Below are 26,102 nucleotides of genomic sequence, written 5' to 3'. Positions count from 1 at the left end.
TTTACATAAACTACGCAGGTATCAATGTTAGTCGTGCGGCTCGCAAAAGGCGCCGCAGTACATCTTCTCGAGGTAAGTAATCGAATAGGCATTGTATGTGCATACCTGGTATTCCGCTACCAAATGTGAAAAAGAAGATGGAAAAATTCACCCATGTCATGTCACCAAAACTTTGGTGAATAGCGAGCAGGATCGAGAAGTACGGTTCTCATTCATCAATTGCGTATTCATCACCGCATGGTATGAATCCCTGTATACCAGACGAATCCAACGACGTCTCCTCGGAAGCGCTTTTCTGATAACACGACGGTACCGTGTGAGATATGTCCTAGTCAGCTATAAAGGAAGGTTCGCATAAATACGGTATATGCCGCTAGAGACACGATTGTATCTGTTTTCGGCCTCTCTCTCTCCCTTTCAAGTCACTCTACACCACAAACCCATCACCACCAACAAAAAAAAACCGCAGACTTGGAAAAAGAGGGGGGGGGGTTACATAGTTGTAGTCGCTGTAATCCCCGCAGTCCCCAGCAAAGCAAGTGGAGTTTGTATATGTATATCTTGCTCCTGACTCTTTGCTGTTAGAATCTATTCATCTCGCTTTCTATTTTTCACTTGTGGAGATAGGATGGCGCTTATACGAAGGGATTTAGAATTCATGGTTGTTTGGAATATGGGTAAGTATGTGTTGTTGTTGATTTTTTTCTTTTCTTCTTTTTTTTGATGGGGGGGGGAGGAGGGAGAAAGATGGGTGTATGAAGAAATGAGAAAGAGTGATGAGAAAGAGGAACCACATTTCACATCCCCTCATACTATTTCTATCAGTGCTACACAGACTGGGACCTGATTCATACCCTGTTTCGTGTTATTTTCTGCCTTCTGTTGCAACCAATGCTTATACGATGATTCAGCGTAGAAAATCTTTCCTTCTTCTTCTTCTTCAGTTCCTTCTTCTTCTCCTTGTCACACATTTAGTCCCCCCCCCTTTTTTTTCATAATCATTATTTATTTTACACGAGCTACACACATAATCAAGTCATACTTCCAGCATTGCATCTAGAAAAGAGATAGAGGAAACCATGTAATGTAGCAAGGAGAATGAACGGATGATAATTGGTTTTTAGGGATTCTGTTTATCATCAAGAATTTACTTGCGCGGGACAAGCCGTGTTTTGTATTAAAAAGATTTTTCAATGTTAAAATACACACATACACACACGGACAGACAGACAGACAGACAGACAGACAGAGAGAGAGAGAGAGAGAGAGAGAGATCACATTACTGAGGTATATGTTAAAAAAACTTCTCAATTCATACATCTACTACATATCTCCCTCCGACTCAACTCAACCGAGATAGCAATCCAGCAAGGCCTTGATACTCGGCTGTTTCCGCGTCTGCAGCAGTACGTTTAATGCCGCGGTACCCAGAAACAGGGGGGACTTAATTTTCTGCGCCTCGTCAACAGCCAGGCGCAGCGCCTCGATGTAGCCGCTCAGCACGGCACCGGTACCATCGCCCCTGCCGTCCAGCACGTCAATCATGTGCTTGCCCGCGTCCTTGAACATGGTGCTGCCGCCGGCAGCGTCGCAGGCGAGCTCGTAGAACTGGGGGAGCGGGATGCCGACGTGGTGGGCGAGGGCGACGGCTTCGGCGGCGGCGACGAGATGGATGCCCGTGAGGAGATTGAGGACGTGGTTGAGTTTTTCGGTTTTTTCCGAGGCAGAGAGACGGTCGGATGGGATGGATGTGACGGCGTCTGGGGTCCAGAGACGGACTATGCCGCCGTCGTCTTCGGCGCCCCAGCCGCGGTCCAGCGCGGTGAAGTAGACTTGCTCGGCGGCGGAGCACAGCATCGCTGGGAACATGACGCTGCGGGACATGGAAGTGATGATGCCCTGCGGTATCTTGATATTAGTCCACAGCACGGGAAAGTTACAGTGCAGAGAACAAACATACCGTGTCTTTGAGAATAATCGTCACGGCACTCGCACCGGGAACGTAATCCTGCTTGAGCGTCCTCTGGCTGCGGTTCTCAAACATCCAGCTCCACGCCTTGTTAGCGTCCTTGTTGCCCACGACCTGGTCGTACAGATCCTGGCCGTTGACGCCCATGCGCGCCGCAAACCCGTATGCCTCGTTGAGCGAGAGAATCTGGATGGCGGCAAGGACCTGATGCACCATTTTCATGTTGCTGCCTGCGCCGACGCCGCCGTCGACAATGAACAGCTTTGAGGGGGCACTCATTTCCTCGAGCAGGAACTGGCCTTTTTCAAACGCCGCGCTGGATGCTCCCGCCATGATGGACAGCGTGCCGTCTGCGGCTCGGATGGCGCCGCCTGACACGGGCGCATCAATGAAGGCGATATCGGAGCGGCCAATGTCCGCAAGCTGCTTCTCGACGGCCTGGGCGTACGCGCTGGGCACCGTGGAGCACAGGAACAGCGTGGCACCTTGAGGCAGCGCGTTCACGATGCCGTCTTTGTCGAAGAGGGCGGGCTGCGCCTGCATGGCGGATGCGACCATGACAATGTAGAAGGGCTTGTCCTTTGCCGACTCGGACAGCGAGCTCGAGGGCGTTCCACCCGCCTTCGCGAACCGCTCCAGAGAAGGAGGGTAGACGTCGAAGCCGGTGACGGGGTAGCCTTGCTTGACCAGGTGCGTGGCCATGCCCATGCCCATGGCGCCTAGGCCGCAGAAACCGACCTGGGGTTTGGAAGACATTGTGACGTGTGGAGGATAGCGGTAGGTATGTGTGTCGATATTCCAAATCCCGTGGTAAGGTGATTGCAAATAGATACCCAGAGAGTAAATCTCAATTCCAACTCTTTGTCCAGAGGAAAAACTTCTCTCAGTCTCGTCTGTAATCCACTCGTTTAAAAAAACGCTGTCCTCTTCTCACGAGAGATTCCGACCGAACAAGAATAGTATGCAGAAGAAAAGTAGTAGTAGTAGTAGTTTCCAAAACTTGTCGAGCTCAACCCCAGAGTAAAAAAACCCCACCCCCATGTCCCAACGTCACAACCACAACCGTAGTCTGCCACTGCTTAGCCGGCAAATCAGCCGTCTTCGGAGTGTGGCATTCATCCTGTCACCCCGCCCTGTGTTGAAAGAGGCAAAGGCGGGGGTTCCTGGCCGTCCCACGGAAAGTGGGCATTCGGTCATTCGCCGACCACTAGGCTAGATTGGGGAAGCCGGCTGCTCAGCCAAGCAGGGACAGGCCTCGGTGTTTGCCCGGCATCACGGCTCGGCATGCTGTGACGTGCAGTATGTGGGGTATCCATGGGGCAAGGCCGTGAATCACACGACGACGGTTGCAACGGGCATGATGAAAACATCATCTTCATTACAGAAAGCTACCGCGAACGCTGTGCACCATAAAATCGTCAAACAAACCGTGATATCTGCATACAAAACAAGCCCGACCTGCCGTGAGAGCAAGTTATCCAGAAAGTCTCCCTCACATAGCCCACGCTACATAAGATTGAAAAGCTGGGTGTAAATTTGCCGCATCATCGTCCGCTCCTTCAGGGGTATACATCGTCAGTCTTTGCGAAGACGGACTATTAGTTGAGATGGAGCGGAACACTACTCATGCCGTCAGCACCACCATTAAGCAGCCACCATTCTCGCCTCCTCGCGGCCGCGCTGGTGCTCGCTAGCAATAGTAGATGTGTTCTCGTCGTCGAGATCATCCTGCCCCTCGTGGTCCTCGTAGCCGTTACCTTGATGTTCCGAGGCAGGGATCCACAGACCAGACTCCCGGTCTAGGGCCTGGTCTTGCCCAGAGAGATCGATGCCCTCGGCGCGGTTGCGGCTCTGGTTGCGGCGGCGCTGCGAGAGGGTCCGTGATCGCTGAGATAGCTTGGCTGAGACAGAGGCGTTCTGGGAAACCCAGTTGGTCAGAGCGTCCTCGCAGTCTTGGATGATGCTGTGCCCTGTTAGCGAAATCAATCAACTACACGTGCTTGTTACATACGCCTTGCTGGCCTCGTAGCCGTCGTAGGCCTGGCGCGTCTCTCCAGGCGTCACGGGGGTGTCGTCGACCAATTCAAGAAGATGCTTGCCGTAGCCGGCAATAATGGCAAGCTTTTCGCAGTGTTCCCGCATGGCATCGAACTGATATGTAAAGGCTGCCTTGAGCTTCTCACGGGTAATGTTGGACAGCTGAGCCTCGGCGACCAGGGACTCGGCCTCGGCACGGACAAGCTCTTGCTCGAGAACAACAATCTTGGGCGAATTGGGCTCCTTGTACTTCAATTGGGCAATCTGGTCCGTGATCTTCTGCTTTCCTGCATAGTTGTGAGCTTCGTTTGACCAACAGAGCGTGCGCTACTTACGGTCACGACTGGGCTGGACCGAGGCCTCGATGTTGCGAATGCTCTTAATAGTCACACGGTACTGGTCGTAGCGATCCACGTATTGGTCCTCGAGCTCACCGATTTCGTAGATGAGGACACCGAGCTTGTCCGTGACGTCAGAGACATCGTCGTCGCAAGCCTCGCCCCAAATGGACAGTTGTTGCTAGAGGAAGATTAGCATTAAGCCGAGCCACTAGGAACGCTGCGCAAACTTACCGCTACTTCCATGCGCTCTCGCGATACCAGCTCCATGCTGCGCATCACGTTCTTTTCCATCTTGACGAGTTGTGAGAGCTTCTTTGCAAGATCGGGTCCGAAGGCACCGGCAGACTTGTGGCGGAAGGTGTGGCCTGGATGCGAGGGCGAAAATTAGCGAATAGTTGCATCAAGCGGTGAATCTTGGATACGCAAAAGGCAATCCGACGGTCCACAGCCTGGAGGGCAGCCTGTGCTGGCCATGTGCAGCTGGAGCCTGCGTGTGCAATTGGGCGACACGGCTGCCCACAGCTCTTGCTGCACGTGGTGCGCAAAGGGCTGCGGCGGACAGACCAGATGCAAAAAAAGCAGATGAATACGACGGTCACAGCATACCAATGTTGCCCTTGCCAAAGAAGCGCCCGCTCTTGGTCGAGGATGCGGGCGGCGGAGGGCTCTGGATCTGCGACGCCGTGGGCGCGCGGGACTGGCGCATGCTGTATGTTCGGTGCATTGTTGTTGTCGTCGGAGAGTGGTTTGAGGGCTGGGGTGGGGATTCAGCTGTCGCGGGTGGGGTTGGGGGAGCGTGTGGAGTGTTGTAGGGATGGAATGCTGGATGGGGCGTGGCCAGGGCGACGTTTTGTTCAGCGAGTATCAATGACGTAGTGCTGGCTGGCTGGCTGGCGGGGGCCCACTCGGCGCGGCGATCATCGTTCTCGGGCGCGTCCGCTGCCTCGCATCATTTGCACATCCTCCCCACTGCATCCATGGACATGCCCAGACATTTGCTGCGCCGGCATGCCATGTGGGCGTGTGCCAGGGCGTGTGCCAGGGCGTGTGCCTGTGCCTGTGCCTGCATGGCCGAGCTGCCACTGCCGCCCTTCTCCACCCTCGCAGCCGTGCGTGTATACGCATGCATACACCTCATGGCAAGCATACAGCAACTGCCGTCGCCTGCAGTCTGGTACCTTCAGCCCTGCTTCCAGCTTCCGTAGCTACGCTAGCACCAGCGCTAGTGTTATTGGCCGTTGCTCGTCGTCCTACTAGCTGCCCGCGGTGACGTTATCGTGTGCCGTGCCTCTGCTCCCAGCCGCATCCACGCCACCATGACCACGCTGTTCGCAAATAACCTGTCTGCAACCCTACCTTGTCCGACTTCGCACCCCCAATACCGAGCCCGTGTACCAATTAGAGTGCCCGCCAGTCTGCTCTGGCAAGGCAAACCCAACCAATCGTCGCTGCATAGTGCCGTTTCACAACAGAATCGACATGGAGGGCGGCTAGTGATTGGGTATCAGCTTGTTCATTTAGTCGTCTTTTTACTGCCCTACATGTCGTCACTCTCCAGAGCCTAGAACGAAGCCTGTAGCGCCCCGTCGTGCAGCTGGTTGGCGAAGACACTGAGAATGCTGCCCGCCTCGCCCAAGCCACTGCCTGGACGCAACGCCCAAAAAACCACCTCGCCCTCTCGTGGCGACCGCCGATGGCGTACCGCCAATGACGCCAGCCCTACTACACATGCCGTGCCAACACCCACCAGTGTATTGAGGACCAACCGCGATGGCAGCTCAGACCGCGCACGCTGCGACACCACCAAAGGCCCCGAGGCCACAATCGTCCGCCCTTGGACCAATGCATGGATGCCGGGAATATTCCCCAAAATCTCCTCTGCATACCCAACGGTGCTCGCCCCGAAACCTGCTGGCCTTGCTGTCCATGGCAGCACTGTACCTGCTGCAGTCCTTGATTTGCCGCTTGACACAGCCCAGACCTCGACAGGCTTAATCTCCTCCTCGTCAAAGAGATCCCTGTGCAGTCTGCCTACGTATGCTGCGATGCGCGGGTACTTTGTCCGGATGGTCTCCCTGATCCATGCCTGGGGCACTGTCGGGTACATGAGTAAGGACAGGTACCCAAAAGCCAGGCAGTCCAAACTCGACGCCTCATCTCCGCCAAACAAGTACTTGTTTTTCCTCAACAGATCCGACAGTGGATCCAGAAGTTCTGCCGAAAGAGCATCCAGTCTGAAGCGAGCAGCATACATCTGCCCGCCCAACAGACCACCAAGACCCTTGCCGCGTCCGATGCTCAGCGTCTTGGGCTGGCTCTCCGTGGGTATACCGGCTGCTCGTTTAGCAGCCTCATATTCCGAGGATGCAGTTCCTCGTCCTGGTGCGAATCCTTCCTCGGCGCTAGTATCTACATCCAAGCTGCTCAATCCCATGTGTGCAGTTCTGTTCCTCGCCAGTTCCCTCCGCCTTGGCGGAATTGTATAGTTTGCATACCATGGCAGGACCGCGGTATAGGCCGACGAAGTAGTCTTGTTGTAGTTTTCGGCCGAAACGTACAGCGAGAGGTCGATCAGCGGGGTTGCCGTAGACTGGAGGAACGTGCAGTATCTGATGGGCGTAGGTGTAAGAATGTATCCCAGTCTCGGAAATGGAGTGGCTTACGCAGTCCGGTCGGTCTGCTGGCCGCTCGAGAGACCAGCATCTAGGTCGTTGGAGACTGTGGGGTAATTGCGAAGATACGCGACAATGTCCTCGAAGCCGGATGCAGTGGCAACGCCATCATCAAAGAGGATTGGTAGACTCTCTAGTACATGTCAGCTTACGTGTATCTCTTCATGACGACAGAGCCATGTACCCGTTGTGCCGACGGTTGGATTGTAGTCTGCAATCAACGACCATTGTCCTCGAGGAATCACGCGCCGGCAGTAGGCGACCGTGGCAATGCATTCGGGCTCCAGCGAGGGGAGGCCAAATGCTGGACCCCATACGTGGAGTTCTAGCACCATTACTGGCACTGTGTTGCGAGAGCTGGTGTACTGGCGGAGACTTTGGCGGGCTTTGCGCAACAAACTTGGGCCTTGTGCGCATGCCGATCGGAACTAGCGTCGGAACGCCCGCACGTGAACACGCATCGCCATCGTCATGGTTGGAGATGGATGCTTGGGCTGCACTTGCTTTCGTTTTCTACACTCAACCCTGCACCATGGCGCCATTGCGGAGATATCTTCGAATCACAAAGCACTCAGTCCTCGAAGTGCGTATCTACCTCGACCGACCGTCCGACGGAGAGGCATGGCTACTGAAGCGCGACGATGCAGCGTTGCCACGCGTCATCCAGGCCGTACGCCCGCTGGTTCTACCCAAGCTCCGCGAGGAGAACGGAAGAGGTAAAGGCCGCGGTGGTGCTAGAGCAAAGAAGAAGGGCGTGAAGGATGTTGTGATCCAAGGTAGGACACACCCCGCGCCACTATGCACCCCTCTCACAAAACAATTTAGTTGCTTACTTGTGCTATTGCTAACCCGGAGCCAGATGATTTTGAGGTATCTATTTTCTTGACGGAACTTTCCTGCCGGCATTCCGTCCTCTCAAAGCAGAAGATCTTCAAAGACAGGGCCCGCATCCAGAGTAACTCGGGTAAACTCACTAGCTGGCTGACCACCACCACGGCCACGGGAACTATCGACGAACCAGTGGTAATCAACGAAGATATAGCACCGCCAATCGTGATTAGGGAAGAGGACGGCGACGAGCCTGCTGACCTTTCCAATATCCCCGAGGCCAAGTCGGTGGAAAAGCAACGCAGGTATACAGCGCACCAAAACCGCCGGAGTGACACCCGAAGTGCTGACATTTGCAGCCATTGGAGCAATGGCGAGAGTTTGGACATGTCTATCTCTGGAGCAGAGATAACCAAGGCGGGCGCGAGCAACGCGGGACATGACAGCGGCGACGGGCCGCGTGCAGATGATAAGAAGAAACTGGGACTCAATACGTCTTACGATGGTTTTAGCATATATGGACGCATTCTGTGTTTGGTGGTCAAGCGCCGCGGCGGGCGCAAGCCTACTTCTGCAGCTTCTAGCCAGGCTATACTGGAAACGTGGGTCTCGACACAAGCGGTGAAGGACCACGTCGATGACGATGAAGATGCGGTCTGAATAGAGTTGAAGAAGAGTCTTGTTAGATGGATGTTAGCCGAGAGGCAAATCGTGATTGCGTTGCGGCGTGATGGAAGAGGCTTTTGCTGACCAAACCAAGGCCGACACGACTGGCCGAATCTCGACCGCGGGTGACTTCATGTCATGTTACTTCCCCCCCCCCCATTCACGTGGGCACGCTGGGTGTACCACTGCCTGCTATGGGATGCACGCACGGCGCAGCATGGCGGTCGTGCGTCTTTATTGGGAGTGGTTGCCTCAGGCAATGAACCGTTTTCCCAGAGTGGACGTGATGTGCCACTGATGGCGCGGGCCTCTGTCGAGTACAGTATGCTGCGCCCGTGCCTATAGAACCCCCCGCCTTTTGACAAGCGCGCAATTAAGCGGGCTGCATGTGCTGTATATACAGCTAGTACAGAGGTGGCTTTCAAAAGTTCTTGCTAAGGCGCGGATCCATCGGACCGAACTCTCGTGATAACGTTTCCATTATTTACTTAGCGTGCAAGAAATAATGCCTAATATAGTTAGTGTATTACTGTAAGTGTATACTTTAGTAGCTATTATTCTCTCCAAACTCCCATTTTAAGGGCTTTTAGTTGCGAATATAGTATGATTCTTAGTCTTCGGCTATATTTTCGGTGGTAACCAAGGAACCCCTGTCAGCAAGAACTTTTGAAAGCCACCTCTGTAGTCTGGGGGCGAGATATGCAGTGTCACCTGTGGCGCAAGGCCAGAGGGGGCCAGGGTGGGCGCTGCCATGACAAGGCCGATGTTGGTATAGGACAAGACCGTCGCTGTGTACTATGTACGCGCATACATTATAGGGTATAGCTGCTGCTGAACAAGAACGATGGCCTTGGCGTAGGGCGGCCGTTGTTGGTCTGGAACCCGCCTCTCAGCTGCTTGTCGAGCGTCTTCTCTTTGCATGTCGAGTTGTTGCACGTCGGGGCGCTAGCGCATCGGGCTCGCCGTACGCCCATGTAGACTGGCGCTTCAGCCTGCGTTTCAGGAGGCGAGACAGAGCCAGCCACAGGCAGCGCGCAGGTGCAGGCGGTGCAGGCAGCGCCGAGAGAATGTTTGCGCGTACCTGCAGCAGCCTACTGTATGTCCAAGGGCCGGAGGGACCAACAGAACAGAGCCCATGTAGTGATAGTATGGGGTGCCGATCGGGTGATCGGCCATGGTGGTCAGCCAGGCTGAAGGCTGCCATTGTGCGTGGACGTGCAATGCGGTCGGGCATTTTGCTGGACTAGTTGCAGCGAACACGTAGCCAGTGGATAGAGTTCGAAGCCAATTGATACGATGTTGTTTCGGTCCTTGGACGCGGCGATCGCGATAGGAGCAGGGCGGCGGCGACGACTCGCAGGGCGACTTGCGCGGGGGGCCATGGACCGAGTAGAGATGGCATCATGGATGGATTGGGCTGAGAAGTGACGAGAATGGATGAGAAGAGACCCCGAGCGGCGGCGCTGACAGCCTTGCGCAAGTCCAAGTGTGCAAGTGCGGTATAGCAGGCAGGGCAGCACATGGCTTGGCGCGTGGTGGCCTGTCAGGAGCCGACACGCCCACACCCACACGCCCACACACGCCCACGCATCCACACGTCGTACGCTCGGCGTCTCTTCGTCTCTCCGCCCTCTCCGCATGTGCCCGAGTTGTCGGGAAAGGTCGACGACGCTTCGCAACGTCATTTCTTTTCTTTTTCGCTCGAACCACGCTTTCGCCATGGTAACGCAACGCTCTTGCATGGACCTGTAACAGCGTCGTAGAATTTCCCCACCGCGCTGAAACGGCAGACTTTGGGCGGTACGCTTGAGTAGCAACTGCCGAGGATGCGCAATGGATCGAGGCCGCCAGCACGAGCACGAGAGCGAGTGCAAGACGACTGCTCCGCTGTTGTTGCCATCGTTGAGCTCTGACGAAATGGGCGCCCCTGCCGATCGACCCTCGCTTGCTGCCCACAATGAGTGCTTCATCTCAGAGGGCCTTGCTTAGTCGCGCCGCCTAAGCACCCATGGACACTGCTTCTGATCATCGGCCTTTAACGCCTACACGGCCGAGATGAGGAAGATAGGGAAATGCATCCGACCAGAGAGTGCGAGCGCGGCTAGGCGGGCGTCGTGTTGGTGGTCAGCTTGCTGCCATGATTGCTCCCCAGCAAGCCACAATTCCCACGAGCGAGGGCGACAGGCAGAGCTACAGGGAAGGGCACCAAGTAGGTGCAATGGCCAAAGTCTAACCGGGCTCTCTATTTTGGTTGGAGGCCACCACACCCACACCTACACACAATCGGGAACCCTGCGCGTCCACGTGGAATCGCCAGCCGCAATAGGAGCGTGGATGGGTGGTTTGCGCTCCGCGGCAGCCGAATGGCCACCCCCAAGGTTGAGGTGACCAGCCTCGTCGTCTTGTTCCGGAGCAGCCGAGCAGTTGGGACAATAGGCTTTGTCCGGCGGCAGTGGTTGGCAGGCAGCACATGGTGCGCCGGAACTCTAAGAGAAACAGGATACACTGGGTCCAGGACCAATACGAATCGCGCGGGCTCGGCAAATCACAAAGGGACAAAAATAATCCTGACGTGCCTTTTTTTGTGCGACGCCTTGGCAAGGCCCGCCAGGCGCACGCAGGCTCAGGCTGCCTGCGTGCCCTGCCCTACCCTACCCGACGACAGGATGACAAACACGCACCAGGGCCCCGGCGTGCCGCACAGCTGATTCAGAGGGCCAGGAGCGGCCGTCATGCGAGAATTGGCTGGCGGTGGGCAGAGTGGGTGGCAGAGGGTGCGGGTGCGTTGCGGCGACGGCGACAGAGGCCGCAGTGGAGCGGAAAATTCTAGGGGGGGGGGTTTGCTGGAAATTGCATCGAAGCGTGGGAGAAGCACGGGAGAAGGTGGGCATGGACGCTAAGCTGGGCGTGTCCGTGTCGCTGCGGTGCAAGTCGTCGGGCGAGCGAGGGGCGTCAGCAGCAGCAGGCGGAGCAGCAGCAGCAGAAGCAGCAGCGCAGGCAGATGAGAGACGTCGCACAATTTGCAACGCGCAGGCTGGCAAAGGCCATGATGTGGGTTGCTTGTGTCAGATGGCGTCCCTGGCGGGCGCACGGGACACGGCAAAGGCTGGCGGTGCTTATTTCTAAGGTTTCGCAAACAAACATTCAACCTCTGACCAGCGGCGGACCTAAGGCGGCGACGGATCCCAGCCCTGCGCGCGTTGGCACAGCACTGGCACAGGCTGGCACAGCGAGCAGCGTGGGGACAGGACAAGGCCAAGGCGAAAAGGAGACGGCCAGAGAGCTGCTACGTTTCAATGTCGACGACCGTTCGCACTAGACACGGCGGGCAGCGAGCGTGTGATGTCAGACTGGGCCAATTCACCGCCCGTTGCGAGCGTCGTGGGGCGCTGGGTTGCTGCTAGTGCTAGGCTCTCTCTGGTGCTGGCGCTGGCGCTGGTGGTGGTGGTGATGCGCTGGACGAGCGGGATGCTCGGCGACAGTGCTGGGACAGGATTGGGTCAAGGCCATTTTCACACAGTCACAAGGCTGATGAAACGACAAGCGGTAACGCAAAGGTTCGTGTTTCCTCGGATCCCTGCTCATTAAGTGACCAGGATGGGCAATGTTTCGGCGTGCTTTAGCTCATGCACACGCCAGGAGCCACCCCTTTCCTGCTCATCAGCCCAACGCCTCTTTCACCGCTTGGCCCGTGCTGGGGGGAGGGGCTTGCCTAGCATCATTACACACATCGCCAAAGCACAGAGCTGACCGACATTTTAGGCGTCTGCAATCTCTGAGCACAAGCATAAATACTTTGCGCCCCCACTGTCAGAGAGCCCGTTTCATTATCCAAGCCGACTACATCATCACCATCATCATCTAGAAGAGAGTATACACTGCTATATATCTGCTTTGCACGACGACCCTCTTACGCACTTGAACGCTCCACGACTCTCACCCACTCGGCACTCTCACCCACTCGGCACTCTCACCCACTCGGCACTCTCACCCACTCGGCACTCTCACCCACTCGGCCCGGCTCAACCACGCTACTACTACTACACTACTACACTACACTACACACTACACTACACTACACTACAACACCACACAACAATACAATGGCCGCTACCATCTTCGACGACTCCACCATGGCTCCCAAGAACCTCCCACCTTGCCCCGGCCCACCACCAACGCGCCCTCTGCCAGCGCTTCCCACAAAGGAGAACTGAGCAAGGTCAAGCCAACGACACCTCGCTTGCCCTCGGGATCAACCAGGACGCATCCTCAGCTAGACGGCACTCTCTGGATGCAGCCTCTCCTCGGGGCGCACTGCTTGGAATCGCTGCCTGGCATGCCAAACACAAGACGCAGCGCATGTGCAGCACCTAGTACGGCCTGACTCTCTGGACGCACCTGGTGCCTTGGATTCAGAAGCACCCCCCTGTCACTCACCTGACACTTGACGCGATATCCGGTTAAACGCCCTCTTACGCATGCTACTCGGATAGCAACGTCGACACCCGTCTTGCCTCCAAGCCTGACGCGTGGCGTCGACCCCCAAGACTGCTCGGGCTGCCAGCCTTGGCGCTTTTGTTGTGCCTGGCTCAACTTGTTTTTACGCACTCGCATCCTACTTCACCACGGCTGGCCCTCGGGTGGACGGAACGAATCTTCTCTATAGACGCCTATTTTTTTTTATTGGAGGGGATCACTCTTTGATTTTGTTTTTTTGAACCACCAAAGGCACCATACACAGACTACACGTAACCACAATCGTTGTAATACCGAGCGACTTATTATTGGGGCGGATTTTTGAAGGAGTATTAGTATTAGTATTTATTTTATTATACATGGAGGGTGGAACTGCATTTGGATGGCGCTTGGGATATACTGTTGTTGATGTTGTAGTGTTCAAAGCAATCATTCGCTTTTGAAGACGTGTCTGTGTTAGTAGTAGTTTATAGACGGCATGGTTGCCCGGTGGGAATACCCAATTACTTGTCTTTTTTAGCATTAATCATCTGATCTCAGATCGCATACTTGATCATATCTGGACATATTTTTTTTGGATTATTGGTGAAGTCTCAAGTATGGAACGCATATGTGGTCTTGGGTGGAACGGTCAAGGGCTTGGGTGTGACATGTGTGGGTGGGCAGTCAGGTGAGCAAAGGGTGATAGAGGGGGTGTTCACCGGGAGCCCTGAGCTAGTTCTCAAGCGCAGAGGAGAGACATGCATGAATATGGACAGGATGCCCAGGCGGGCCACGAGAGCTACTACAGCAAGTGGGAGCGGCCATGGGAGCGGCTCGTCGACGTTAGGCACACACACACACACACACACATGTCAGGTTGCAAGGGGGCTGTGGGCCGCGACACGTGGGGAGGTTGTGACGTCGGATTTACTAGTCGAATAGATGGATGATTACATGTATACGTACTCACACACAGAGAGAGAGAGAGAGACGGGCGGAGTAAAGCCTTGGGTTGGCAGCTCCCTTTTCCGTGTTCCTGGCGCGCATGTACCGAGCGATTCCGCGTGACCGGAGGGTGGCTTTTGGGGTGTTGCAGGCAGCAGCCAATGAGCAGGCGGCGCAGGCGGGTTGTGGTGCGTCCGATGACCTCTGGTCTGACTAAGTCGCACTACCCGACGTGCAGGAGAGAGCGGCCGCTAAACTAAAGCACACCCACACACACACACGCGCGCACACAGAAAGAGAGCAAGCGACAGGAAAGAGAGAAAAAAAAGAGAGAGCTGCACCGTTGTCTCGGCTAGCCAAGGCCGACCCCTCTCGGTCGACGAAAAGCGTTGCGACTACTTCACCGCTGGTCCGCAGGTTACGGCGCCGGTGGTGGGGGGGGTGGGGGTAAGAGATGGAACAGCGCGAGAGAGGAGCAGAGAAAAAAATCGACATGGTTTATTTGCAGCGGCACTGCACGTACACGTCGAGAAAGAGGACTAGGTGATGTGATGGCGGCCATTTGTCTCGTCATCAGACAATTAACCGTGCGCGTCCCGCGGTTGCACACCACACACACACACACACACACACACATGCACACAGATAGGCACACAGCCAGCTAGCCAGCCCAACACACAGACACGGACTTAATTTAGCTCGTGGGCGGAGAGAAAATGACTGTACCCTGACAGCGTTTGATAGCTGCCTGTCTGTGTCTCTCGGATGCATAAGCCGATGCTCTGACGCTGCTCAACGTGCTCGACAGGCTGTGGCCGAGAAAGAGCAGCATGCTGCAAGGGAAGACAAAGAAAAGGAAAAAAACCGGGCATGGCAGGGCAGGGCAGGGCAGGGCATGGCAGGACAGGGCAGGGCAAGACAAGGCAGGGCAGGCAAAAGGCGGCCGTATTTGGATTTGCAGTCTTGGTCTGTTCAAAGTTGCATGGTCGCCCCCACCCCGCTTTCTTTGATTGTTCGCTTTGTGTGTGTGCGTGTGCGTGTGTGTGTGATGGGCAAAAGATATTTCCTGCTAAGCGGTATATCCCCCTAGGCGCCGCCGGGAACCAGGGCTTGCAATCAGGTTTTTTTTTCGGCCGTCTCGTGTATATGCAGGCGTGGCAATGGCGCCGAGATGATTGGCAAGGCGGATGGCAAGGCGAGGCAGAGCAGAGCAGAGCAGAGCAAGTAATACATGGCAGGAGGATGAGCAGGAGGATGAGCAGGAGGATGAGCAGGCGCAGGAGCGGCGTTGCGCAAATGTCAGACGTCGCACCCATGCGCCGACGGCAGGCGAAGGAGCGGGGGCGGCGTTTTGGGTGGATGGGCTCGCGGTCGGAGGTGGTGGTGGTGGCAGCAATCAATCACACGGGCAGGCATGGTGCATACTAGATACATGGACATACATGGACAGAGACATAGATGGTTGCATGCTACAGTGCAGTACAGATGCAGATGCAGATGCAGATGCAGCCGGCTGCAGCGTGCGCCGTGATCCCTGGCAGATCCCGTCCGAGTCATGCGCGGATTATCATGTATGTATGTATGTATGTGTATGCACTATGTACGGCCATGTAGGTATGGGTTGATGGTGGATGGCGATAGTATACAGGACTTGTAGTAGTATTACTGTGACTGTGCCATGCCGTGCTCACACACCACCAAGACACGCTGGCCAAGTTGCTGCCTGCAGATCGTGGGGCCTTTGTCGTCGTCCAGTCAGATGGGGCCACGGCGGTGGGGCGTGCCTCTGACTCATCCACCCCCCCCCTCGCTCGCCCTCTCGCTCGCTCTCTCGCTCCCATGCCACCACTCTCTGCTCTCCCTCGTCGACTCGCTCGTGCTCGCCCGCCCGCAATGGCCTGCCGCCGTCTCAACCACGCTCCCACGCCCACGCCGTTAACATGTCGCCGCCGTCGCCACTAGTCGCCCGAACCAGGTTGCCGGATCCCGTCGCGCTGCCACTGCCACGACCGCTGCCGCTGCCACTGCCACGACGATGACGCATTCTGCCCGCCGGCCTGCCTGTGTGTGGCTCGAGACAAAGAAGCTGCCCGCGTCCGGCTATATTCCCTCGCTACCGCTGTAGCCGTCACTAATCCTGAAGCCATTACCCGCCGCCCGACATGTGATTTTCATTCCTGCGACTGCCACCTCTGCCACCTCTGCCACCTCTGCCACCGGCCCTGACGCCTCCGACTGCCCTCGGTCGGTGCACCGCGCTGCCCAGCATACCCCAGCTTCACCACTCGTCGTCTCCCAGCGCACGGTGCTCATTTCGGCGACTCCCCATGCCCTTCTTCTCTTCTGATCTCTTTTTTCTCGTCTTCCTCGTCGACACGTTTTTCGCCCGCCCGCGCCCTGGCCGTGCCGCCATGTCCTCTTTCCCCTCCTGTCAGCCATGGTGATTGTTGCGCAAAACCCACACCGCTTACCCTCGTCGCCGAACAAGGGGACACGCGCCCAGGGCAGCATCAAACGGCCAAGTGGAACAATCGGGCGGGTGGCCTTCCACAATGGCTCCATGGACAGCGGCGTCGTCTCCAAGTCGGACATTAGGTGTAGACTGGCCTTGATCGCTTGCGCCATGTGTTTCGCAGGCACCCAGGCATGCCTGCATCAATTTGTCCCTCCACCGCTCTCAGACAATGCAGGCGCCGTGTGGGACCCTGTCGATCAAACCGCAGCCTCCTGAACATGCCGTTCATGTGCCTCGCCCAAAGCGGAAACGCCCCAATTGTCCCTCTTTGTCCTGGTCCCTCGATTGCCACCCGTCCCCTTTTTTTTTCTTTCTTGCCTGGGTGCCTGCTCGCCACCGCACCACCGCCCATGGGAAACCCTGAAACATGCGCCAGTGGTGCCTGGGTCCAACAAAAAAAAAAGAATAAGCTCTCCCCCCATTTTACCCTTCCACTCAGCCTCATTTACCCTTGTCCCGCCCATTCTCCGCCCCAGTCCCTTTCGGACATTACGTGCTGGGATAAGCGAACATGTCCCACTCTCGCATCAAAAGGGGATGTGGATGTGGATGTGAATGTGCATATGCATGAGAGCGAGGGCTTGCAGAAATTACCCTACAGCCTCGGTTGTCAGGTTAATACATGGTCCTTTCTGCTTTTGAGGCGCGAGGCTGAGCAGAATCAGTTGAACCGACGGCAGGCCCCCCATTATTTCCTCCAAACAGGGTGTCGGCTTGCACGCCCTACATTGCCCTTTACCCAGTCGAGTAAATCCCATCGCCTCGCAGGCCATGGCATCCGCACAAGTTCCTTTGGTCCTATCGCCCAACCAGCACCCAGCAAGGTCCCGGCTTGTTTGCCATGTACTTTCTTTCTAATTATGGCATCCATCACTCGCCTTTCCCTTTACCAAAAAAACGCGTCACACCATGGATCAACTGCGCCTACCTTACGTACGCCTGCCTACTGTGGATGCGGCTTAGTTCGATAAAGGAAATCGATGCGCCGGCCTGGAATGTTTTTTTTTGGTTGGGACGGCCCCCCGTGTCCCGTATTCGTACACCTTGTAGGTTTAAGGGGGGGGGTGGCTAAGTAAGTGTAATAACACGGGAATGGCGCCACCTTTGCTTTTGCTTTTTTTCTCTCTTCTCTCTTTCTGCTAAGCCCGGATATGTACGTAGTACGTACGTATTCCACGTATTCCATGGCTGTGTTTCCTCTATTTCCGCGTTTTGCCCGTTGCTCCCCGATTTACACAACCAAGTATAGGTATTTTACCGCCCTGCTCTTCCGTGCCCTTGTGCGGCTCAAGTCGATAAACTTTGTTTCTGTGACATGATGCTGCTGGTAATATCGTGTCAGGTCGACTCTTTTTTTTTTTAATTCTCTGCATTTATTCATTTCATCATTCATTTCTTCATTCATTCATCGATTCATGTTTCGCCCTATGTATGTCTTAGCCAAGCTTGTGACAAGAATCATAACAAGGCCTAGTTATATGTATGTATCTATCTCTCCTTTCTCACATATTTACAAACGTCATTTCTTACCATCCATGTCAGCTATCTACGTACATTCCAACTTCCCCCCCCCCCCGTGATTCCTCACCATGTTCCCTACCGTCTCACTCAAGCTCCGAGCATCAGATCGAAATGAATCGGATCGAAAGCACATAGATCGGATCGAAAAATGCGATGGAGAAGCACATGGCCAAATGAGATGCGATGGCCAAACCGCCGACACTCGTGTCTCTGTGTGTATGAACCTGGAACGAGCACGGAGAAAAGCAGTATAGTAAGAAATACCACGAACACGGAGAGTTTAAAAAAAAGGGGGGGTGCGGGTTTGGAAGCGGAGAGAGACACAGCGGAGAGAGAGAGACAGCGGAGAAACCCACGTATCGAGCTTAGTAGTAGTACAGTAGTAGAACGGAGAAGGGGGGGGGGGCCAAGTCTGACAAGTGGGTATTGTAACACGTGCCCGTTATTTTTAGATGTGTGAGAGAAAAAAATATGCTTAAAAGATATACATGTCCACATACATACATCTACACGCAAAGCATGGCCGTACAAAGCACCAAGCACCAACAAACGAGTTCAAAGAGTCAACATCAACAACAGGAAAATACAGCCGCAGTTTGACTTGGGCTCTCTCAAACACGCCAACATGTCGCGACATGTGACGCGTCTGGCGCTAGTCTCGTCTAGTACATGGCGAAACACATACATGTCTGTCTACATCTCCACTCACTCACAGACAGACACACAGACACACAGATGGAGAAAGAGACAGATGGAGAAAGAGACAAATGGAGAAAGAGACAGATGGAAAGAGAAAGCTTCAAACACTCCCAACTAACCCCCACATTTGTTACTCGTTACTCGGTTACATCTGGTCACTCCCCACTATGGTGCGATAATTCTACAGGGGGAATACCCCTGCTTTGCAACTACTACTGCTGCTGCTGCAACTGCGGCTAGTAGTGGTGTTGGTGTTGGTGGTGGCGCGCCTGATTTGCTGGTCGGGTATTTATCGGGTTTACTTGGCTACTTACATATGCATGTGTGTGTGTGTGTAAGGATTATATGCGCATGCATGTATGTATGTAACATGATTGCTTTTTTCCCCCCCAATCTGCAATCCTGATTCCTGATCATGTACGTAGGTGTATGTATGTATATTTGCTTTTGCTCTGCATCTTGATTATGTACATGTACGTACATGTATGCTGATGTAGTGGTAAATGCAGGGTATATGTATGATTGCGCGTTTCTACTCCATGGACTGGCTGTAGATTGGCTCGCTTGGAATACAACATGCTTGCTGGTCCAATTAGATCAGGTTTTGCTTAGTACCTGTGTTGTGTCTCCCCGCTCTCACGCTGGTATTGGCGGGCTGGGGCTGGGGCTGGGAACATGGGGCTTGGCGTGTAACCACTTGTTATCGCACGCAAGCAAGCACGCAGGTAAGCGAGCACTCAGAAGCGAGGAGGCGTTTTGTGGCAAGTCGCTTAGTCTACCTCCTCTCTCTCTCTTGTCGCTTTCACATGTGCATCATATAGTACATGGGGTATTGTTGTACTCTCAGCGGGTCATCAAGCCACCCCACGTTTCCCACACCAACGCCATAATGACAGCCGTCGACTTGCTCAACTCGCTAGCTGAATTCGGAGAGTGGGCTGCTGGCCGCAAGCCCGTGGCCAAGAAAAACAGCGCCCTTCGCATTGGCATCCTGGGCGCGGCCAAAATCGGGTGTGTAGTGTTTGCTGATTCCATTCGTGTCTAGGCATCGAAATGTTGAGAAGAAGAAAGAGGCGGGTCAATGAATGCCGAGTTGAGTGAAAACGAGCAATTGCTGATGCACATTACCTAGACCCGTTGCGTTGATTCTGCCCGCACGCTCACACGCTGGTATCATTGTTGTGGCGGTCGCGGCGAGAGATAGGCGCAGGGCTGAGGCGTATGCAAAGAGATGGGGTATTCCGATTGTACATGAGAGCTATGAAGGTGGGTACTCTGGATGAATCAATCGGATCCATTGGATTGACTCGATACAGCTCTGATTGCAGACCCCTCCATCGACTGCATCTACAACCCGCTGCCCAACGGCCTGCACTATGCGCCCACGCTGGCCGCGCTCAAAGCCGGAAAACACGTCTTGCTGGAAAAGCCGTCGGTTTCAAATGCCCAGGAAGCCCGCTCGCTATTCCAAAATCCGCTTCTCCGCGTGCCAAATGCACCCCTGGTCGTAGAGGCAAGCCACTATCGCTTTCATCCTGCGTGGCGTCTGTTCCTCTCGCAGTTTGACAGCAGCGCCATCGAGCATGCCGAGGCGCGCGCTGCCATTGCCGCTGGCGCAATGCCCGCCGACGACATACGCTTCCAGTATGAGCTTGCTGGTGGCTGTGCCATGGACCTGGGCCACTACGTCTTGTCTGCGCTGCGCGGTGTCTTTGGCACAGAGCCCTCAGGCGTCGTGTCTGCAACACCGCGCCTCATCCACGCGCCGTTTGACCAGCGCTGCGACCAGGCCATGGACGCTACCTATGTGTTTCCCAACGGCGGCACCGGCCGTGTGGCTGCCGACCTGGGAGCCAAGGGCGGCTACCCCTTTCCGTGGCTCACAGCCAACTGGCCCAGTTTCCGCGATGGCATCCCCAATGTGCGTGTTGTGCTGCGGGAAGAGAAGGGTGGTAGTGTGCAAGACGGGTTGACCAAGATCACTAACAAGACGGTTACCATGTGGAATTTCATGCTGCCTCATATTTGGCATCGGATTGATGTCACTACCGTTACTGCACTGCGCGACGCTTCAACGGGCAAACTTGTCAAGGAAGAAAAGGATACACGCTATCTCAAGGCATATACATGGCCCGAGGGGACTGCGGCCGAAAACAAAGGTGAGTCCTGGTGGCCCACCTATCGCTACCAGCTCGAGGAGTTTGTCAACAAGATTCGCGGGAACAAGGGGAGTGGCGCGTGGATCGATGGTGAGGAGAGCATCAATCAGATGGCTGCCACGGATATGACGTATGAGAAGGCGGGTATGCTGCTGAGGCCATCTTGTAACGAGTTAGAGTAAGGGTGTTGGTTGGATAAAAAGGAGGGTTGAGTAACGATTATGCCTGCGTGGGGTGAGCATCATGGTAAATGGGTATTCATCACCTGCGCATGAAGCTTCCAGCCACGCTGTATACGGATTACTCTACTAATCACTGAATCTTCTCAGATAGCTCTACTAACCACAACAAGTCTAGGACACGTGCGGTTGGCGGCGACCAAGCACGTGATGGTGAATCGCAATGCTCCGCGGAATGACATCATTCTAGTCTCTATTCGTACATGCACGTGTACCGACTACGCTAGTCATCGCCCTGGCCCGCTGTTCAAATCTTCGTAGAGATAGCGGCCGCTTGGTGGCTTATTGCTTGCGCATGGACGTGTTTCTACCACTCGGCGACTATAAAGTATGTTTACGGTTTTGGTGAAATTGGATGGCGATCGACGGGCAATAGATAGGCGGATGAATGAATGAACAAATGGATGAATAAATACTGTGTCGAGCCAATACCAGCACACTCATACGCGTGTTCAAGCAATTGCGTCAATTGTACACCGACTTTGCAAATCGCCATGCCACAAACGCAGCCCATACGCAGGCCATACGCTAGCAGCGTGAAGCGCCACAGCCTACGTCCAAAGGCGGGAAGGACAGCGATAACGTCGTCAGCCAAACTCACCAAGCCATGCTAAGCCTTTGCAAGCACGCACAAGCCTCGACCGCTACCTGCCTATCCAGGCATCGCTCGCTGCACGCCTTGCGGCTCCACTCCTCGTATACTCTTCCTCACCTCCAATCGCCAGCAGCACGCGGCATGCTTCACCGAGGTCTATCCGCTGCGTTATAAGACTTGGCTGCGGTGGCTCTCGCACACAATGTGCGAGCACAGCAGCTCTGCAGGATGAAGCTTGTCGCGTCGCTGGTATGCGGCGTTGCTGCGCTCGGCGCTGTGGCGTCGCCCAACTCCAAGGCAAAGAGACAGACGCCATCGACGGCAGAGGCGTATGCGCCGCATGCCATTGACCAGCCGGTATGACTCGCCTGCCCATCTTTCGACATGACTGCTTATTCCTGCTGATCAACCCGCAGATTGACCATTTCCCTCACAGCAACCGCTATGTCCCGCATACCAACGACACGTTCAAGCAGCGCTATTGCAAGTCCATTTGAAACTAAAAGCACCAAAACTAAAAGCTGACTCGCCAAATATCCAGTCTTTGACTCGTCCTACTACAAGCCCGGCGGCCCCGTCTTCCTGTACATTGGCGGAGAAACGAGCGGAGAGTCGCGCTTTTCCAACTTGCAGACTGGAAGTAAGCAATGGCCGTGAATTACAGTATCCTGGTGATGCCAATCTAACTCGGTTCAGTCATCCAGATTCTGATGCAAAAGTTCAGTGGTCTCGGTGTTATACTCGAAAACAGGTACTATGGAGAAAGTTTCCCGTACAACACCAGCACCACAGATGAACTGAGGTTCTTGACCACCGAGCAGAGTAAGGAAATGGCATCGCTTTTTTTTACTACCGAATCTGACGTCTGATAGCTATTGCCGATAATGCATACTTCAGACAACATGCAACTTTTCCCGGCGTCAACGCCAGTCTAAACAGCCCCGACACTCCTTGGATCATGTACGGCGGTTCTCTTGCGGGTGCTCAAACTGCCTTTACCATGAAGACATACAACGACCTCTTTGCCGGCGGCATTGGCAGCAGCGCGACGGTCCAGGCGCACCTCGGGTACCCCTCGTGGTACACACCGATTATGAAGTTTGGCCCGTCAGACTGTGTTTCGCGCGTCATTTCCATTGTCGACAAAATGGACGCTCTCATCGCCAGCGGCAACGAAAAGGGGATCCAGCAACTCAAAGATATTTTTGGCCTGGGCTCGCTCTCCAGCCTCGGTGACTTTGCCATGACGATTGCATTTCCCATTGGGGGACCCATGAACTACCCAACCAACACCTGGCAAGAGCTCAACTGGTCGCCGCTCTACGGCTCTTCCGACTTTTTCGACTTTTGCTCAAACGTCACGAATCCGTCGTCCCCCGGAAACACCAGCAGCGTCGACACAGCTCTCGCACAGTACTCTGATGGCGAGGCCTGGACGGGCTTGAGCAACTACGCCGCCTACATCAAGCGCGTGCTCCTCCCCGAATGCACCACAGGCCGCATCAACAGCACCGACCCAGGCTGCTTCAGCACGCAGAACCAAACCTTCTACGCCGACCCCACAAACGGCGCCTCCCGCTCCTACCTCTACTCGACGTGCACCGAGTCCGGCGCGTACCAAGTTGCGCCCGCCCATGGGCCCTCGCTCATCTCGCGCGTCCTGCAAATCCCCTACACGCAGCAATGGTGCACATGGGCGTTTCCCCCAGGCCAATACAACAGCATCCCGCCCACGCCCGCGCTGCACTACTACAACAGCTACGGCGGCTGGAACATCCAAGCCAAGAACCTGGCCCTCATTGACGGAAACACAGACGTCTGGCTCGACCTGTGCTACCATTCCAATCTCGTCGATAAACTCAGAATCAGCAGTGATTTGCACCCCAGCTACCTGATTGCAGGGGCTGGCCACCACTGGGACAGCTACGGCATCAAGCATGTGCTGGCGGAGCCGCAGTTTATCCGCGAGGCGCACCTGTGGGAGGAGAGGACTGTGGCGAGGTTTTTGGAGCGGTGGGCCCAGAAGAAGCATTGAGTTGTCTTGCCTTGTTGAGCAAACGTAGATAGACAGGGTAGCTGTTGAAATCTAGTCTCTCTCTCTCTTTTTTTTGGTATTTGCAACTTCGGTTCCAAGGGGGCTTTTTGAGACCAGACACAACACATGCAAAAGGAGACAAGACAGAGGCGGAAAAAAAGGTAGCGGGTGACCAGACATAGCAGTGATTTCATCTACATCATATGATCTGTATTGTTTGGGTGCCTAGGACATCCATGTGGCGAAAGGGATCAAAGTCCCACCGTTGCTCGAGCCCCGCCCCCGTCGTCGACCAGCAGTCCAAGTGCGACAGGGCAAACAAATGGCAGTTGCCCACGATGCGGTAGCACCCTGGTGCGGCTGTGCCTGCGCCGCGGAGCAGCAACGGGACCTTGCAGCCGTCAATGGCCCACACGCTGTCTCCCTCGGCAAACTCGTGGCTCGTGACGGCTGGCAGCATGCCGGCGCGGAGTACCGACTTGTTTTGGCCGTGGCTGGCGAGCTCGGCGCAGAACTGCTGGATGGCGGTGCGGTAGATGTTTTCAGGGGGCTCGGCCGTCATTGACGTCGACGTCGAGGAGCCGTTGCTTTGCAGGATGGACGACCGAGAGCGGGTATAGGAGGGGTCGAATAGCCACTTGTATTGTGCAGGCCATGCTCTTGGATCCGTGTCAAAGGGCCCGGAACCGTTGCCTATCAGGGCCAGCAAATCGCGGGCAAACGTCTGGGCGTCTTGCCACCGTGACCGCTCGCCCATGCCTTCTCTTGTGGTGCTGTCAATGGTGGCAATGCAGTGTGCGTGGACGACAATGGATGGGGCCAGGGAGGCGTCATGGGGCCATTTGGACGGAATGTGGACTACTCTCCCCCAGTCCAGCTGGGCGAGCTCGGCGGCGCGAGTCGAGCTGCCAGAGAGCTTTTCTAGAGATCTCCAGGGCCCGATTTTTGCTTGTTGGAATTGCGGTCGCAGCGTCATGTCGCCCTGGTGCTCTATCCAGTCGGGCACCCAGGTGGGCAGGCCCTTTTCCATGTGCTTGGGCCCCAGAGACAGCGATGCGTAGGCCAGAAGCTCAAAGTCTTCCCGGCAGATGATGATGGCGGCGGCGGTGCGCGTCAGGACTTCCTCGACGCTCTGCGAGTAGTCAATGGTGATGAGCTGCTGCAGGCGCTCGCCCACCAGCCCCAGCAGGCTGTAGACCTTGTCCCTGGGATCCGTCGAGTCGCAGTGGCGCGAAACCAGCAGCAGGGCCAGCAAATCTCTTGTTGGGGCGCTGGCCAGAGGATCCCAAGCTAGCGGGCCCGGAACCTTCAGTCGTGAGATCTTGGCTCGTCCGCGGATCCGGCTCATCAGGTTGGCGTCGAGGGCGCACTCAGCATCGCCCGTGACCATCAGCAGCTTGCGGGCCAAGGCTACCTCTTGGATGACCCAGGCCCTCGACACCCATCTCTTTGCAAACAGCTTGGTCAGGGCGAGCTGGCGCCTCTCGCTGTCGAGCCACAGGCCCCTGGACGCGAAGCCGAGGTCTTCTTCGCCGAGATAGACGAGGACCTGGGCGGCGCCGGCGTAGATGTCGGCCATGAGGCCAACCTGGTGGTTCCGCTCGGGCACGTTGCCATGGTCAATACATATGGCGTCGACCCACAGGAAGCGCTCGTGGGCGGGCAGGCGCAGTCTGCGCAGGGCCGAGGCGCAGTTGGAGGTTAGCAGAAAATCGGCCGTGTGCTCGTCGCCGACATAGGCACAGGCGATGGGGTGGGAGAGGCTGTCGTCGCCGTCCTCGGTGGCCCAGCTGTAGGAGAGGGCCTCGTACTCAATGTCGGCGTCGAGGCCTGAGTGGAGCAGGTCACAGCGAATTGGGTCGTGCGTGTGGCCGGGGTAGAGGCACAGCAGGCGAAAGTCCTCGCCGTCGGCATGGGCGAGGGGGCGGTAGCGGAAGCCGTTTGCGGTCCGCGAGGATGGGGGAGATGCAGTCTTGGGTCGTTGCATGGTGGCGGGGCGGCTCTCCTGTTTGCGCGCCTTATTAGATATGACGGAGAGAAAAGTTTAGGGCCAGGCATAGGCATGGACCCAAGACGATCTTGCCTGATTGGGTGCTGCAAATGCCGATGTGTAATAGTCATGGACTGCATGCCCATGGCCGGCCCAGCGTCGCCCACCACCCAGCCCTGATATACTGGCCGCCACCGACACATCCATCACGCCCTGCCTAAAAATACCTGCACCGCGCCCGCCGCCCGCTGCCACTGCGGCAGTATGAGCAGGCCAAAAAAGAAAGGGGGCCGACGAGCGCGCTGTCCAAGCTGCCAGCAGATGCCCTCGACACGACGCGTGGCTGTGGCGCCTCATCTGTGGCTGTGGCTGCTTACGCAACCCTTATGCGCCCCCGACGACTCCTCCACCACCCGAAACGCCCTCCGCTCTC

General features: G+C 55.7%; 10 protein-coding genes across 10 annotated transcripts; 6 read left to right on the top strand and 4 right to left on the bottom strand.

The window, feature by feature from the left end:
• Nucleotides 1–1,347: 1,347 nt before the first annotated feature.
• On the bottom strand, nt 1,348–2,725 carry SETTUDRAFT_44337 (uncharacterized protein; the record flags this gene model as incomplete). The annotated part of the gene is made up of 2 exons (XM_008032528.1): nt 1,348–1,899; nt 1,961–2,725. The coding sequence occupies 2 exons, from the start codon at nt 2,723–2,725 to the stop codon at nt 1,348–1,350; spliced, it is 1,317 nt and encodes a 438-aa protein (XP_008030719.1).
• A 613-nt stretch (nt 2,726–3,338) lies between these two features.
• SETTUDRAFT_174143 (uncharacterized protein) lies at nt 3,339–7,553 on the bottom strand (the record flags this gene model as incomplete). Its single annotated transcript, XM_008032699.1, has 9 exons — nt 3,339–3,932; nt 3,981–4,293; nt 4,342–4,525; nt 4,579–4,712; nt 4,954–5,044; nt 6,095–6,956; nt 7,011–7,152; nt 7,204–7,344; nt 7,544–7,553. 9 exons carry the CDS (start codon nt 7,551–7,553, stop codon nt 3,614–3,616), a joined length of 2,196 nt encoding a protein of 731 aa, XP_008030890.1. The 3' UTR covers nt 3,339–3,613.
• On the top strand, nt 7,552–8,507 carry SETTUDRAFT_157343 (uncharacterized protein; the record flags this gene model as incomplete). Its single annotated transcript, XM_008032698.1, has 2 exons — nt 7,552–7,795; nt 7,879–8,507. The coding sequence occupies 2 exons, from the start codon at nt 7,552–7,554 to the stop codon at nt 8,505–8,507; spliced, it is 873 nt and encodes a 290-aa protein (XP_008030889.1).
• Nucleotides 8,508–12,543: 4,036 nt separating this feature from the next.
• On the bottom strand, nt 12,544–13,534 carry SETTUDRAFT_165895 (uncharacterized protein). Its single transcript, XM_008032697.1, has one exon. The coding sequence runs from the start codon at nt 13,125–13,127 to the stop codon at nt 12,783–12,785; it is 345 nt and encodes a 114-aa protein (XP_008030888.1). The 5' UTR covers nt 13,128–13,534; the 3' UTR covers nt 12,544–12,782.
• Nucleotides 13,535–15,103: 1,569 nt separating this feature from the next.
• SETTUDRAFT_35248 (uncharacterized protein) lies at nt 15,104–15,541 on the top strand (the record flags this gene model as incomplete). Its single annotated transcript, XM_008032472.1, has 2 exons — nt 15,104–15,491; nt 15,531–15,541. 2 exons carry the CDS (start codon nt 15,104–15,106, stop codon nt 15,539–15,541), a joined length of 399 nt encoding a protein of 132 aa, XP_008030663.1.
• A 671-nt stretch (nt 15,542–16,212) lies between these two features.
• On the top strand, nt 16,213–16,815 carry SETTUDRAFT_165894 (uncharacterized protein). Its single transcript, XM_008032696.1, has one exon. It carries the CDS (start codon nt 16,354–16,356, stop codon nt 16,645–16,647), a length of 294 nt encoding a protein of 97 aa, XP_008030887.1. The 5' UTR covers nt 16,213–16,353; the 3' UTR covers nt 16,648–16,815.
• Nucleotides 16,816–16,856: 41 nt separating this feature from the next.
• SETTUDRAFT_165893 (uncharacterized protein) lies at nt 16,857–17,792 on the top strand (the record flags this gene model as incomplete). Its single annotated transcript, XM_008032695.1, has 1 exon — nt 16,857–17,792. A coding segment is annotated over exon 1 (400 nt), but the record flags the coding sequence as incomplete, so codon positions are not given.
• Nucleotides 17,793–19,540: 1,748 nt separating this feature from the next.
• SETTUDRAFT_174139 (uncharacterized protein) lies at nt 19,541–21,217 on the top strand (the record flags this gene model as incomplete). The annotated part of the gene is made up of 3 exons (XM_008032694.1): nt 19,541–19,662; nt 19,784–19,917; nt 19,968–21,217. 3 exons carry the CDS (start codon nt 19,541–19,543, stop codon nt 20,990–20,992), a joined length of 1,281 nt encoding a protein of 426 aa, XP_008030885.1. The 3' UTR covers nt 20,993–21,217.
• A 968-nt stretch (nt 21,218–22,185) lies between these two features.
• SETTUDRAFT_165892 (uncharacterized protein) lies at nt 22,186–23,745 on the top strand. The gene has a single exon (XM_008032693.1). It carries the CDS (start codon nt 22,603–22,605, stop codon nt 23,677–23,679), a length of 1,077 nt encoding a protein of 358 aa, XP_008030884.1. The 5' UTR covers nt 22,186–22,602; the 3' UTR covers nt 23,680–23,745.
• Nucleotides 23,746–23,846: 101 nt separating this feature from the next.
• On the bottom strand, nt 23,847–25,687 carry SETTUDRAFT_123103 (uncharacterized protein). The gene has a single exon (XM_008032692.1). It carries the CDS (start codon nt 25,664–25,666, stop codon nt 23,879–23,881), a length of 1,788 nt encoding a protein of 595 aa, XP_008030883.1. The 5' UTR covers nt 25,667–25,687; the 3' UTR covers nt 23,847–23,878.
• Nucleotides 25,688–26,102: the final 415 nt, after the last annotated feature.

Source organism: Exserohilum turcica (assembly GCF_000359705.1).
Source record: "Exserohilum turcica Et28A unplaced genomic scaffold SETTUscaffold_8, whole genome shotgun sequence".
Lineage (NCBI taxonomy): Eukaryota > Fungi > Ascomycota > Dothideomycetes > Pleosporales > Pleosporaceae > Exserohilum > Exserohilum turcicum.
The sequence above is the reverse complement of the archived record's forward strand: the minus strand, read 5'-3'. Positions and strand labels throughout refer to the sequence as shown.